Source organism: Bos indicus, chromosome 22 (genome assembly GCF_029378745.1).
Source record: "Bos indicus isolate NIAB-ARS_2022 breed Sahiwal x Tharparkar chromosome 22, NIAB-ARS_B.indTharparkar_mat_pri_1.0, whole genome shotgun sequence".
NCBI classification, from domain to species: domain Eukaryota; kingdom Metazoa; phylum Chordata; class Mammalia; order Artiodactyla; family Bovidae; genus Bos; species Bos indicus.
In genome coordinates, this window is record NC_091781.1 from 10,597,938 (window position 1) to 10,612,888 (window position 14,951).

The 14,951-nt window shown below is 46.7% G+C and overlaps 1 protein-coding gene across 1 annotated transcript in view; it reads left to right on the forward strand.

Annotated features, from left to right (window-relative positions):
• DCLK3 (doublecortin like kinase 3) overlaps positions 1-14,951 on the forward strand; it is a 59,550-nt gene that overhangs the window by 9,579 nt on the left and 35,020 nt on the right. The window contains exon 2 of the mRNA XM_070777268.1: positions 7,658-8,141. Coding sequence (XP_070633369.1) covers positions 7,658-8,141 — 484 coding nt within the window. The remainder of the gene's footprint in view (positions 1-7,657; positions 8,142-14,951) is intronic.

Consider the following 14,951-nt stretch of genomic DNA (forward strand, 5'->3'; position numbering starts at 1 on the left):
CTCTCATGCTGGGAGGGATTGGGGGCAGGAGGAGAAGGGGACGACAGAGGATGAGATGGCTGGAGGGCATCACTAACTCGATGGATGTGAGTTTGAGTGAACTCCGGGAGTTGGTGATGGACAGGGAGGCCTGGCGTGCTGCGATTCATGGGGTCATAAAGAGTCGGACACGACTGAGCGACTGAACTGAACTGAACTAGAGAAGGGCACGGCAACCCACTCCAATATTCTTGACTGGAGAATCCCATGGACAGAAGGGCCAGGCAGGCTACAGTCCATAGGGCTGCAAAGAGTCAGACAAGATGAAAGCAACTTATTGCGCGCGCGGGCACACACACACACACACACACACACATATACTAGTGGTTAGGACTCAGTGCTTTCACTGCTTTCAGCTGCTGGGGCCCAGGGTTCAATCCCTGGTTGGGGAACTAAGATCCCATAAGCCATGCAGCATGGTATATAAAGTCCAGAAAAAAAAAAAAAAACAACGAAGAATTCAAAACTCTTGCCTAGGATAAAGTGCAGGATTTCCCGTGGAAGATGTTGATGCATATAATCTCTCCACTCTGTTTCAGCTAACTGTGTCAGCTGTGTGTAGACATGATTTCAGGAATACATCTAAAATGCAACACCCCTTTTCCTGGATACAAGCTCCTGCTTTTTTAAAGAAATCCGTTTATTTCCAATGTCTGCTAAACTTGCCATCTGGGCCTTCCCGATGCCCGAGAATATGGCACTTGGTGCAGTGAAAACAAGATGCAGATAACTGTTTCTCTATTGTAGCAATAAAAACAAACTCATTTGCAAAACTACTAAATGATTTTCAAATGTGGAATGGTAATAAAGGGCAAGTCTGAAACATTCCCCTGCCCATACAGTATAGTAGTAGATTCAGGGCAAGATTTCAAGCATCACAGGACATGACATTCTCAAAACACTGCCTATAATTAGGTATAAAAGCTAGAAAACAGAACTGGGCTTAAGTCTGAGAAAGACAGACTGAAACACAAAAATATGTGTAATCTCTCTTGAATTACCAAGCTTGTCCTCAAAAAAAAAAAAAAAAAAGAAGAGATAATAAGTAAATAGCAGCCAGTGCTAAGATTCCAGGATAAAACATACTGGGTCACAGGGGACTTCCCTGGCAGTCTAGTTCCAGTACAGGGGGTATGGGTTTGATCCCTGGTGGGAGAGATAAGATCCCACATGCCTGGCAGCCAAAACACCAAAACATAAAACAGAAGCAATATTGTAACAAATTCAATAAAAACTTAAAAAAAAAAAAACACGGAGGCACACAAAGTTAAAGCCATACATATGTACAAGCATATTTGCAAAATGCGATGCATGGTTCATGCCTATGTATGGACCCCGCCAGAACTGAGAATGTGATAAGGAAATTCTGAAGTTAGGGGCTCAGATTCTCTTATATAAAACTTTAAAATAAGCTTATCAGTGATTCAGTTGGCCTCAAATAAATTCTTTCTGTTCATCTTAATATAAAGGACAGAAACTCATCCAAGATATGAACGCTGTCCTCAAAGATAAACAGAGAGAAAGTGGACAGACCTTGCCTGACTCTTGTATTTAACTGAAAGTTGCTGCTCTAAGGCAAGATCTGCAGACTCTATGAATGGCACAGTCAAATCTGGCTCATTGTCAATCTGTATAAATAAAGGTTTGTTGGCATACAACCATGCCTATTAATTTACATATTGCCTATGCTATTTTTGAATAGTTGTAACAGAGACCATAGGGCCTCCCAGGTAGCCCAGCGGTAAAGAATCTGCCTGCCAATGCAGGAGATGTGAGTTTGATTCCTGAATTGGTAAGATGCCGTGGAGAAGAAAATGGTAACCCACTCCAGTATTCTTGCCTGGAGAATTCCATGAACAGAGGAGCCTGGCGGACTACAGTCCATGGGGTCACAAAGAACTGGACACATCTTAGCGACTAAACAACATACCCACAAAGTCAAAAATATTTATTACCTGGTTCTTTACAAAAAAAGTTTACAGATCCCTGCCATAGTGTCAGCACCTTTCTGTGTTCTGTCTTTGGAGGAAATGGAGAAGGTGCGGCAAGGCACCAAATTTTACTTCTTCATATGTTCAGTTCAGTTCAGTTCAGTTCAGTTGCTCAGTCATGTCCGACTCTTTGCGACCCCATGAATCGCAGCACGCCAGCCCTCCCTGTCCATCACCAACTCCCGGAGTTCATTCAAACTCATGTCCATCGAGTCAGTGATGCCATCCAGCCATCTCATCCTCTGTCGTCCCCTTCTCCTCCTGCCCCCAATCCCTTCCAGCATCAGGGTCTTTTCCAACGAGTCAACTCTTCGCATGAGGTGGCCAAAGTACTGCAGTTTCAGCTTTAGCATCAGTTCTTCCAATGAACACCCAGGACTGATCTCCTTTAGAATGGACTGGTTGGATCTCCTTGCAGTCCAAGGGACTCTCAAGAGTCTTCTCCAACACCACAGTTCAAAAGCATCAATTCTTCGGCACTCAGCTTTCTTCACAGTCCAACTTTTACATCCATACATGACCACTGGAAAAACCATAGCCTTGACTAGATGGACCTTTGTTGGCAAAGTAATGTCTCTGCTTTAGGTTGATCATAACTTTCCTTCCAAGGAGTAAGCGTCTTTTAATTTCATGACTGCAATCACCATCTGAAGTGATTTTGGAGCTCAAAAAAATAAAGTCTGACACTGTTTCCCCTGTTTCCCCATCTATTTGCCATGAAGTGATGGGTCCAGATGCCATGATGTTAGTTTTCTGAATGTTGAGCTTTAAGCCAACTTTTTCACTCTCCTCTTTCACTTTCATCAAGAGCTTTTTTAGTTCCTCTTCACTTTCTGCCATAAAGGTGGTATCACCTGCATATCTAAAGTTATTGATATTTCTCCCAGCAATCTTGATTCCAGCTTGTGCTTCTTCCAGCCCAGTGTTTCTCATGATGTACTCTGCATAGAAGTTAAATAAGCAGGGTGACAATATACAGCCTTGATGTACATCTTTTCCTATGTGGAACCGGTCTGTTGTTCCATGTCCAGTTCTAACTGTTGCTTCCTGACCTGCATATAGGTTTCTCAAGAGGCAGGTCAGGTGGTCTGGTATTCCCATCTCTTTCAGAATTTTCCACAGTTTATTGTGATCCACACAGTCAAAGGCTTTGGTATAGTCAATAAAGCAGAAATAGATGTTTTTCTGGAACTCTCTTCATTTTTCCATGATCCAGCGGATGTTGGCAATTTGATCTCTGGTTCCTCTACCTTTTCTAAAACCAGCTGGAACATCTGGAAGTTCATGGTTCACGTATTGCTGACGCCTGGCTTGGAGAATTTTGAGCATTACTTTAGTAGCATGTGAGATGAATACAATTGTGCGGTAGTTTGAGCATTCTTTGGCATTGCCTTTCTTTGGGATTGGAATGCAAACTGACCTTTTCCAGTCCTGTGGCCAGTGCTGAGTTTTCCAAATTTGCTGGCATATTGAGTGCAGCACTTTCACAGCATCATCTTTCAGGATTTGAAATAGCTCAACTGGAATTCCATCACCTCCACTAGCGGATCTTCCTAACCCAGGGATTGAACCCACTCCTCTTAAGTCTCCTGCATTGGCAGGAAGATTCTTTACCACTAGTGCCACCTGGGAAGCCCCCAACCACTAGACTGCCTGGGAATTCCCTGACTTCTTCCTTGTTGAAAGAAGTCTACCAGAGTGGACTTGAGTCGTACGTGATGAGTCTGCCCAAGCCGACCAAGGCATTCTGGCTGACTTTAAGGTTGACAGGAATCACCAGCTGGATGGAATGTGTCACTAACTGTGCCAGTTGTTATTACTGAAGGGGATCCAGATTGATCACGATGCAGCCATTTCAACACCTTACTTTCCTATCTTCCGCTGATAGGGAGGACAGAATAGTTAGGACTTGTTAGGTGCATTGCAGTTTACTTAGGGTGAGGAGATGATGCTTGAGTAAGGGCTGCATGGGGCAGATGGAACAGTGGATGGAAAGAGACGGTGGCCAAGACAAAGCAAGGAATTTGCACTAGCGGGAGCCTGTAGCCTCCCTGGGGAACTGGCAGGAGGTGAGGGTTGAGAGGCAGACAGTGAAGCTGTCTGAACTCCCCACTAAGATGGAGTTCACCTGCCAAGTTCCTTTCTGAAGTTTTATTCCCTTTCTTATCCTGCCCCTAGACCTCTCAGGCTGGAGGAGTCTGAAAGAAAAGGTAGGAGAAGGTAATATTGAGCAGGTGCCTGCAGGGCCTTTTGGGGTACAAAAGCCCCTCTGTGCCCCCTGTTCCTTGAAAAAGGCATTAGTCTCCTAGGAGTTTCCTGAGTTCCAAAGAGCAGACTCAAGCAGTTACTAATTAGGGAAGTGAGGGCATGCAGAAGCCAAGGCAGTCAAGCAACAACACTAAGGATAGGTTAAGCAGTAGTTCACTACAAAACAGTCCTCATTCCTCCTCAAGGAATATACATAACAATCTGCTGCATATATTTGCATTGCTCTGCAGAAACCAAGGCGCCCCCCCACCCAAATGGAGAATGGTGACCATATGTTGACCACAAGCACACAGATCTCAGATTGGTTGGAACCAGAATGTTGATGATTAAGATTCCTGAAATATCCTGTTACCTCACCACCAACCAATCAGAAGAAGGGCCATGAGCTGCAACCCTCACCCCAAATGTTGCCTTTAAAAACACTTTGTCTGAAAGACATTAGCAAGTTCAGCCATTGGATAATGAGTGGCCCATTCTCCTTGCTGGTGTACTGCAATAAACACTGTACTTTCCTTTATCACAACCTGGTATCAGTAGACCGGCTTTGCTGCATAGTAGGCAAGCCGACCACAGTTTGGTACAGTAACAAAGGGAGGCTACGAAATCTAGTTTTTATTCCAGGCTGCAGTGTGTTCAGCTAAAAATTGGGGTCTGTTACTAAGTCAGAAAGAGAATATGTGTTCAGTGAGCAGGTAACTGTTTCTTCCAGTATTCAATGAGATGTATCATGTTTATCCCTCACTATTGGGAGGTAATCTGATAACTTGAGCTAAGCTGTTCTTTGTATGTGTTTAATGTGTTTATCTAATGAATTTATAAATGATTATGTAGACAGTAATTAAACCTTGCTGGGCTGTTTCTTTTACAAGAAAGAAAAAACAAGTCATCCGAATCCTCTTTCACAAAAGTTAAACCTTTTTCTAAACTCAGTTTTTGTGGGGTTTTTTTTTTTTTTTTTTTGCCTGAGGCTTATGAGGTTTTATTTCCCTGAACAGAGATTGAACCTGGGACCTTGGCAACGAGAGCATGAATCCTAACCACTGGACCTCCAGGGAATTCCCTAAAACTTTGGTTTTGAAACTTTTGTCTACTCCTAAATCATAGAGTCAAGAACAGTGGCTGCAGTGGCTTCTAAAAAGAAAATATTTAAGTAGCCAAGGGGCTACCTACCACCAAGAGAAATTTCAAGATAGTTTCTTCCTTCAGGCTTTTGCTCAAATATCTTGTCAGTGAGGCCCTTCCTGTCTGCCCAACCTAAAACAACACAGTCCCAACCTCCATTCCCTTCTCCTTGTTTTCTCCTTGCCATTTATCACCATACTTGCTATCTCATTATTTGCTCCTCCCTACTAGAGAGGAGTGACTGGGAGGCAGGTCATTTGTCATTTTGTTCACTATTGTTGCAAATGGTCCCTGATGACCACTTTGTGGCCATCAAACGAGCTGGAAGCCAAATCTCTTTTGTACAGTGGCTTTCAGAGGCTGTTGCAGCCGTTCAGTGACCCTGAGGCAACCATCTGAGTCTGAGGAGAGAAGGTAATATGTTAAAGGATGCTACGGAAAGAGATTTAGTCCTAAAATCACCTCTGAGCTGCTGAACCAATGTAGTAGAGCCTTCTCCTAGAGTGTTTATTATGTGTGAGGAAGAGGAAGACAGATCCTGACATCTGGGAACAGGCTTGGTCCTCAGCCTAGGTGTTGTCAACATGAACAAGTTCACAGAACACCAACACCAGACAAGGCCATTCGGTGACCTGATGGATCAAGGAAAATCGAGACCACTGCTGTAATCATGTCAGTGACCATGTGGAGAGGTAGGTGGTGGTAAGGAAGAAATTTTCCTCTACCTTCTAGGGTCTTCTGGCTGGTCTCAGAATTGACATGAGACAGACTAATTGGAGAAAAATCAAGTCAAGTTTAACAACAGGTATACATGAGAAAGGGCTTCCCAGGTGGCGCAATGGTGGAGAATCCGCCTGCCAATGCATTAGCCACAGGAGACGGCTATTTGATCCCTGGGTCCGGAAGGTCCCCTGGAGTAGGAAATGTCAACCCACTCCAGTATTCTTGCCTGGAAATTCCACGGACAGAGGAGCCTAGCAGGCTACAGTGCATGGGATCACAAAGAGTTGGATGCGACTGAGCAAACATACACACATACATGGGAGAGCCCCAGAAAAACTGAGTAACTTTCCAAATGGCTAAAGCCCTCGCCTTACATACCATCCTCAACTGAAGACAAAAGAGGATCTTGAGGGTGTAGAGGTTACCAGGAAAATCACATTATAAAGGGGGAAGGTTGTGATGCAGATTTGTCATTGCTTTCTCCAATGATTAGAATTTTTAGGGAATTCCCTGGTGACCTAGTGGTTAGGACTCTGTACACTCACGTCAAGTTCCTAGGTTCAACTAAAATCCCACAAACCTCATGAAATAGACAAAAAAAAAAAAAGAAAAGAAAGAAAGAGAAAATCATCTCTCTTTAAATACCTTTCTCTAGGTCTTGCACATGAGCTGTCATTTATTCTTCGTATAGAACCATTTGTTCGTGATATATTAATATAACTATGTGCTCAAATAAGTTTGGGAAATAATATGATTGCTCTATGTTAGTTCCATTTAAAAATGTGGAGAATAACAATATATGTTTCATATAATAATAAAAAAAGAAAAACTCAGAAATGATGTGACAAGACTCAGTAAAGAATTAGAAATGAAAGGAGGGGAAAAAGGAATTTTTAGAGATTTGGTCCTTCTCTTCCAGGTAAAGGAGACATCTAATAAACGGAGATTTCCTTTACAAATATAAATGTTACACAAGGGTAACTCCTACTTGGTTTTCAGAGTTTTTCCCCTCTCTGCTGTTTGTCAAATAACCAGCTTAAAATAATATTTCGAAGAGAGACCGTTTGGAGTGGCAAATCCTGTTCCCCAACACCGGCATGGTCTTCCCTGCCTTAATCATCTCTCCCGGGAGGGGCCTGGGAGCCGTCTTTGAGGAGACGGGATTGTGACTGCAGACATGGGGGATCTCTGCAAGTGGGGGGGATTATGAGCGTGGTGGGCTTGGAAGGGGTAGAAAAATGCAGGGGGCACTGAGCAGCCGTTGGATGGTACCGGGAAGACATGGGGCTGGAGGGCAGTTTGCAAGCTATATCTTAGAGGTCACTGGTGTGAACAGAGGGGGAGCAGGTCTCTGAGTCTGGGGGGCACGCAGGGGGCGGCTGCGGGGTCCGTATATGACCATAGTGGGGATGGGGTAGGGGAAAGGGATCGATGAGGGAAGCCTGGTCTCTGAACCGCTAGGAGGGGTGAGGATTGCCGGGGTCCTGGGAACGCCTTTGGTCCGCCACCCACAGAGGACGTGGGCGACGCTCAGGTTCAAAGCCCGACCGCTCCTAGCTCAGGGCGCGCCCGGCCAGCGGGGGAGGCGGGGCTCCAGAGGGGTCCCCGAGGGCCACCTCGGGCGCTCTCTGGAGAAGAAAGGGGTGCGCGAGCAAGTTCAAAGCGGGCCCCACCTGCCTGCAGGGCCGGGCGAGGAGCGGGGCGGGGCGGGGCGAGGCGGGCGCGGGGAGGGAGGCGGGGCGGGCGCGCGGTTGCTAAGCCGGCGCCCCCGGAGACGTTCCCCGTGGCTGTCGCCCGGCGCAGCACAAGGCGGGCGGCGGGAGGGAACGAGCAGAGGAGGCGGCGCGGGTTCCTCGCCGCTAGCGCCGCGCCCGCCCTGCCGTCGAGCCGCTGCCCAGTGTCCGGGCCTCCGAGCCATGCCCGCCGCCACGCCTGCCCCGCGCCCGCCGCCGCCCCCCGCCCGGCCCGCCCCCGGCTGCCCCACTCGGCCCACCCCGGGTAAGTGCTGTGCGCTCGGGCGCCCACCGGGTCGGGGCCGCCGCCGGAATAGGGGGAGCCCTTCTGTCTCCGGGACTGGAGACCCCGCTCCGTGCGCGGCGGGGCCTCAGTGCGGGTCCCGCGGGGGTGCCCGGAGCAACCGCGCAGTGCTTGTACGCGCGTGTATATGCGCGCGCGCGTGTGCTTGTGTGTGTGTCCACACCAGCTGCAACTCGCCTCCTCGGGGTTAACGCTATCCCGAGCTGGGTTCCTGTCCCTCGCTGTCCAGAGGGGCCGGCCTGGGAAACGCGGGGACATCCTGCAAGGTGCGGTGGGGCTGCAGGAGAGGGGAGCCGCGAGGGAGCAATCCGGCCTGTATCTGTATTGAGCATCTCGACGTCGCAGGTGCTTTACCTAGAGTTGACCTCATTTCATCCTCTCCACAGACCTATAAGGAAGGTGGATTTATTCCCATTTGTCGGATGAGCAAACGGAGGTTCCCAAGGTCACATGGCTTGATAGCAGCCAAGCTGGGATTTGAACCCAGGTTTCCTGCAGCTCTGTGACCCGTCTAAAGGAAAGGCAGTTCTCCTTAGAAGTAAAGAAACACAGAGAAGAACTAAAGACCGCAGGAGAAAAGGCTCCAGGCAGAGCATTTGGGGCATGAACAGAAAAAAAAAGGAAAGAAAATGAATTCGTGAAATATCCCATCAATGATTTCAAATATAGGACCGCATTTCCACAGCCTTCCCTTGTCTGACTCTGGGGTGAGGTGTTGTGAGACGGGAGAAGGCCGTACAGGGCTGGGCAGAGGTGTCTGGAGACACCTTTTCGGGGTATCTGCCTGCTGGGAGAGGGGAGGGTGAGGAGAAGTTGTGGAGAGAACTCAGTTGTTACTCATTGTCAATGGTTAGTCATCTTTCCATCCCCCTGCACCGCCCCCCACTGTGGATTCCATCTCCTTTACTTTCTGTCTTGTCCAAGATGACAGCTGTCAAGTTGAAGCTGGGTCCTTCCATGTCGATTGTCTTGATATGAGGTGATCCTGTGCCTTGATGGCTGGATTAGGAGCCGTGAACTTAGTCCATTTACTGCTTATAGTGGTGATCTGCAAGCTAGTGTTGAGCTAACACAACGAATGGGGCATTTAGAATAGTAGCCAAGCATTGTGCTTATCTTTAAGGGGCAAGGTGGCAAGAAGCAGGGGCCTAGCAAGCAAAAAACAAAAAACAAAAAAAAAAAGGAAAAGGCTATTGGGTTTCCCTGGCAGCCCAACTTCAGGAAAACATTTCAGCTTAATATTTGAATTGCTTTGGGCAATGACAGAAAATGCTTCATGGGAGAAAGAAGAGAGTCAGGAAACAATTCTGAAAGAGGCTCTGTAACTCATTCCATGAAGGTTTGAAAGGTCTTTGAGCCAGGTCCTTTTTGCGTGAGCCAAAAGAAATATGAGAACCCCATGAGGCTGCAGAATAACTGAGTCAGCAGTATCGTGGCCATGCTTTGGGTGAACCTTGGAGAAAGGAATACTGAACCCTGGGCTGTCAGGGACTCTCCACTGTCGCTCAGTGTCCCCTCAGAGCCCTTTCTGCACACTGGGACCCCGGGTGCTTTCATTTCCAGCTGCCAGCCTCTCCTCTTTGTTGGAGGAAGACCCTCTTTGCTGGGGCTTCTGGAATCTGTAGAAATCCACTGTAGAGTGGCATCGTGTTGACCTCCAGGCATCATTGCTGCTCTGGCTTCTCTTTCTGGCTTCACATCTTCACTCCCCTACCAATATTTTTCCTAGGGGTACTTGCTAATGAAACACTTTCCTAGGAAATTCCTATCTCAGGATTTGATGCTAGGGAACCGAGCCAAACATTTCTTGAGTACGACTATATCATGAGCTCTGGGCAGCCTGTGCTAGCCTGCAGAGTGCCTTGGTAAGAATTTTCACAAAGTGCCTCCTGATGGATGGAGCTCTGTGCCTAGGCACTAGTTTAACCAACAGGGAGTCAGAGCCCATTAATCACCTCATCTGGGTGCCTTCGGTGAGTGCCCAAAGGGTGGCATGGTGCTCTGGCATAATGCAAAACAAAATGGAGCATTGCTTCATTGTCCACAGGATCTCACTCTTGCCTTCCCTCAACCCTCTTTTAACCAGTTCGAGGGAAATGTCCCTCCCATGTTTTCCTAAATATTTGAATATTTCAGGCAGGTGTCCTGCTTTTCTCTGGTTACATGTGGAGCTGGGTAAATGTCTTAGCTTCTTTCTTTTTAAAAAAATGTTGTGATGTGCACACTTTTTAATGTTTTTATTGAATTTATTGTAATATCGCTTCTGTTTTATGTTTTGGTTTTTGGGCCATGAGGCTTATAGGCTCTTAGCTTCCCGAACAGGGATTGAACCCACACTCCCTGCATTGGAAGGCAAAAATCTCAACCACTGGACCACCAGGGAAGTCCCTTTAGCTTCATTCTGAAGACAATAAAGGGAAAGGAAGGGCTATCTTGACCAGTGGAATCACAGTACCACAGACTCCAGGGACCGGCTGGTGCCTGACCATGGAGGGTGATGGGTCTCCACCAGCCTGGCTTTCCAGGGGCCTCTGCCTGGATTTGGGTTCCTTGTGAGGGGCTTGGATAGGCTTCACTAGTTGAAGGCTCTTGCCTGATGATGTTTTCTTTCCTTGCATCCAGGGGGCTGTTGTATCTGGTATCCAGAGTTTCCCAGGTTTTTCTGTGGTGGCCTCCTATGAATGTCTAAATCTGGCCCATCTGTCAGTAACACAGAGCCCCTTTTGAAGATGCATATGTTGGGGAGTTCTTTGGGAAGGATGTTTTTAACTTCCTGGTAATGTAGGTCAGAAGAGGGAAATACAGGGAGAGTGGAAGTATGGGGAAGCAGACATCTGTCCTGGGAGTCAGGGAGTTCAGGTCCATTCCCAGAGGTCTGAGGCTTCCTGGTGACCTGCTGCAAGGCATTGGACTTCTCTGGGAACCTCGGAGTCTTCACCTTCTTAGCTTAATAGTCATTGTCCAGCCATCCTCAAAGGGTTGTCTGATGATCAAGGAGAAAATATTTTTATTGATTCATCAACAGTTATTGACCAAGCCCATAAAATCATTGCCCAGGGAGAGCTGGCAGTGTCTTGGGGAGAGTGGTATATGTAGAGGCGTAGTGGTGTCAGAGGTGATGGGTACGGCTGGGTGAAGGGAAATGGAGATCTCTGGAAGGCTGGAAGATCTGGAAGGCTGTTCCTGAATGGCAGGGTGTCATGCAGTGTGTGGTGATGGGGATTACAATTCTTGAGTCCAAGAGAGTTGCCTTCAAACCCTGACTCTGACTCTTCAGAGCTGTGTGATGATGGGCAAAGTACTCAACCACTCAGAACCTCAGTTTCCTCATCAGTAAAATGGACGTGAGTGAATTGTTCTGAGAATTCAGTGATATAAAACACTTCACAGATATCATTATGATGAGAAAGTGTTGTGTTTTTTTGTGAATTCTTTTTCATCTTTCAGTCTTATTGCGATATAATTGCATACATCAGTATATAAAAGTATGGTTATTAAAGTTACCTGTCAGGATGGAGAGATTCTGTTTGGGTACCTTGGGTCAGTGCCTCTCAAATGTTGAAAGTATATGAATCAGCTGGGATCTTGCTAAAATGTGGGTTTTGACCCAGGTGTCTGGGGTCTGGTTCCACTTTTCTCACTAGCTACTCAGTTCTTCTTATTTAAAAAAAATTATTTATTTATTTATTTGGCTTCCCTGGGTTATGGCACACAGGATCTTCGATCTTCACTGTGGCATGTGGGATCTAGTTCCCTGAACCCGGGCCCCTGCACTGGGAGCTCAGAGTCTTAGCCACTGGACCACCAGGGAAATCCCATCCCTTAGTTCTTAAGTGTGGACCACACTTTGAGTAACAAAGCCTAGGCTAAGGCCTGCCAGGTAAAGTCTGAGTCCTTAGTGGGGGCTGAAGAGCACTGAGTTTGCAGAGATGATGAGGATGGCTCAGGCTTCTCAGAACCCCGCGTGTCTGGTCTGGAACTGGGGCAGAGACGCCTGGGACTTCCTGGAGCTTTTGCTGTTCGGTAAAGTGTTTTCTCTGGGGGGTGATGGATCTCAACTCAGCTTCCTTGCAGTACCTTAGGACAAGTCCTCTGGAGGAAGCTTTTCCTGGCCAAATTGCCGAATGCTGCCTACTTCTCCTGCGTGGTGGTCTTGACAGTGTGGAGATGAATAAGCCGCTGATCTTGCAACAGTGTGTTTGGGGGTAGGGTGGGGACAGGCATGTAAACATGTAATTATCACATGGCAAGAAAGCAGTCTGTAGAGTTCATGGGTAATGCGGGACAGAAGGTTGGAGAAGGGAGGAAAATGTCCTGGTGGTAATTATATCTGAACTAGCTTTTGAAGGATGAATCGCATGGCAGGATGAGGAGGAGGACAGAAGAGTGTGGGGAATGGCATTCTAGGATTAAGTAACAGGATGAGCAAAGGTAAGGTGCCAAGAAGCAGTTTGGTGTGTTCAGGTCATTGAACTAAAAGTTGTTTGCAGCCTGGACCATGATGGGAAGGGCTTGTTCAGGGAGGTGAATGGCCATTCGTGAGGTCAGGATAAGCTAAGCTCTGCTGCAGTAACAGATCAAATTCATCCCCTTGTAGCTTCACCCAACAATGGTTACTTCTCACTCGTACTGTGTGTTCTTCGTAGGTCAGTGGAAGGCCAAGTTGACAGAGAGTTCCCCTCTTGCTGCCACACCATTGGGAAAAATTGTCCGCTGTGTGGTCGCCAGTGCTGGATGAGATCACAGGAGGGTTGCTCTCTGGCTCTTCCGTGCTTCAGCCTGGAGCTGATGCATCGCTGCTTGTGTTGCAGCCCATTGGCCAGAACCAATGGTGAGAGGGGTGGGAAATGATGAGGGGTGTGTGGATGGGAAGGTCAGAGAATGTCACTGTCTCTCCCACATATGCTGTGTTTTGTAACTTAAAGCCTCATTCTGAGGGCCTGAGTTTCTCAAATGCGAGTAATATGTGAATTTATTTAAAGGAGGAAAAATGCTAGAGAGTCTAGTGGTGGCTAAAATTATTTTTATTACAGTGCAATTCAAATATGTGATAGCCTTAAATATGTCTAAACTTTTCATATTTAGAGCTTCCTTGTGACCGTAAAACCAAAACAAATGTATGAATAAAATATCAACACAGCTGCAAATTGAATAAATTCAGATTAAGTCCATGAATTTAATGTGATGGATTAAAACTAAAACTAAAACTAAATCACTGTTTCTGGGTGATTTTTCAGGTTCTTATGAGTTTGGGATGCTGTGTGCTGTGCCACACACGTCATGTGATGGCTCACTTCTCAGTTTCCTTTGTCTGATTTAAGTCTGATTTGTTGTTTTCTCACTAGCCTGTGACAATTAAAATAATATTAAAATAATAATTCTATTTCTTGTGACCAGATACATCATAAATGCCAGAATACACAGAGTGGAATTATGTGGTAGCACTTGGTCATAACATCCTCATTCAGATGACCCAGAATATGTTTCTGTTGATTTTCTAGTAATAATCTTTAAAAAGAGGATCATTCAAGTGAAAGCACAAAGTTAAATAAAAAATACTTTTGGAAAATTGTGAACCCCCTAGAGTATATCTGAGGATTCCCCAGAATTCGAGAAACAGGTGGAAACCCACTGGAGTTGTTCAGCTGAAGCAGGAGAGAGATGACCCACTTTATGATTCAGAGACATCACTTTGTCCATGGGTGTGGGAGGGGACAGGTAGGAAGAAAGGTCAGAGACAGATGGTTCAGGTCCCATGTTATGGGGCGGGGGAGAAGGTGCATGTAGGTAGCCAGTAGTTAAGGGAGTGGAGAGGAGGCATCAGATTTGAGAGACATTTAGGAAGTGGAGTTCCTAGGACTTGGATATTGACCAAATGTGGACGGTGAAGGAAAAGATTGGGAGGAGCTGACTCTTGGTTGTGGGGGTCAGAGAATGGGGGAAGTTGAGGGTGCCTCTGTCCCAGGAGAGGACCATATGCATCCACGGGAGGAGCAGAAGAGCTTTAGGGCAGACTGTGTCCAGCCACCTCCATCACCCCACTTTTTCTAATTAACCAAAGCCCTCCTGAACCAGTTTCTGAGAAGCTCTCATATCTTGCAGTGTCCTTTTCTCCCTCTCCAGGACGTTTCATTAGTGTTCATTTGGAGGTTCCGAGTTAACCCATCTCTTGTGCCTGCCACTTCTGACCCGTTGGAGAAGGTCAGAATCTGCCAGGATCTGGTAACATTTTGCCTAACTAAACACACGTTTTTTTGTCTTCTGTATGTTGGAGGAAAGTGATAATCGTTTGAGAAAACTGGGGATGGTTTTGAGATTGAAGCTGTCATCCCATATCACGTGAGCTTGGTGATCTGCCTTCAGTTTTGAAGAGCACCAACGATTCACTTTCTGCTCTGTGTTTTTGGACTGCTGCTGCTGCTGCTGCTGCTGCTGCTAAGTCGATTCAGTCGTGTCCGACTCTGTGCGACCCCATAGACGGCAGCCCACCAGGCTCCCCCATCCCTGGGATTCTCCAGGCAAGAACACTGGAATGGGTTGCCATTTCCTTCTGTTTTTGGACAGAGAAGCTCAAAAAATTCTCTGAGGAGGGAGCAAGCATGGTGCTGGTTAAATGGTCTCTAGGTAATTATGCAATGAGAAGGATGGAAACTGCATTTTGCAGCAGAGGAGGGCAGAGAACATGAGGCCACCCAAACACACATGTGAAAAAGGTCACAAAAACAAATCTCTGGTGGCTAGAGTGAAATCTTGTATTAATGAAAGTTTTTG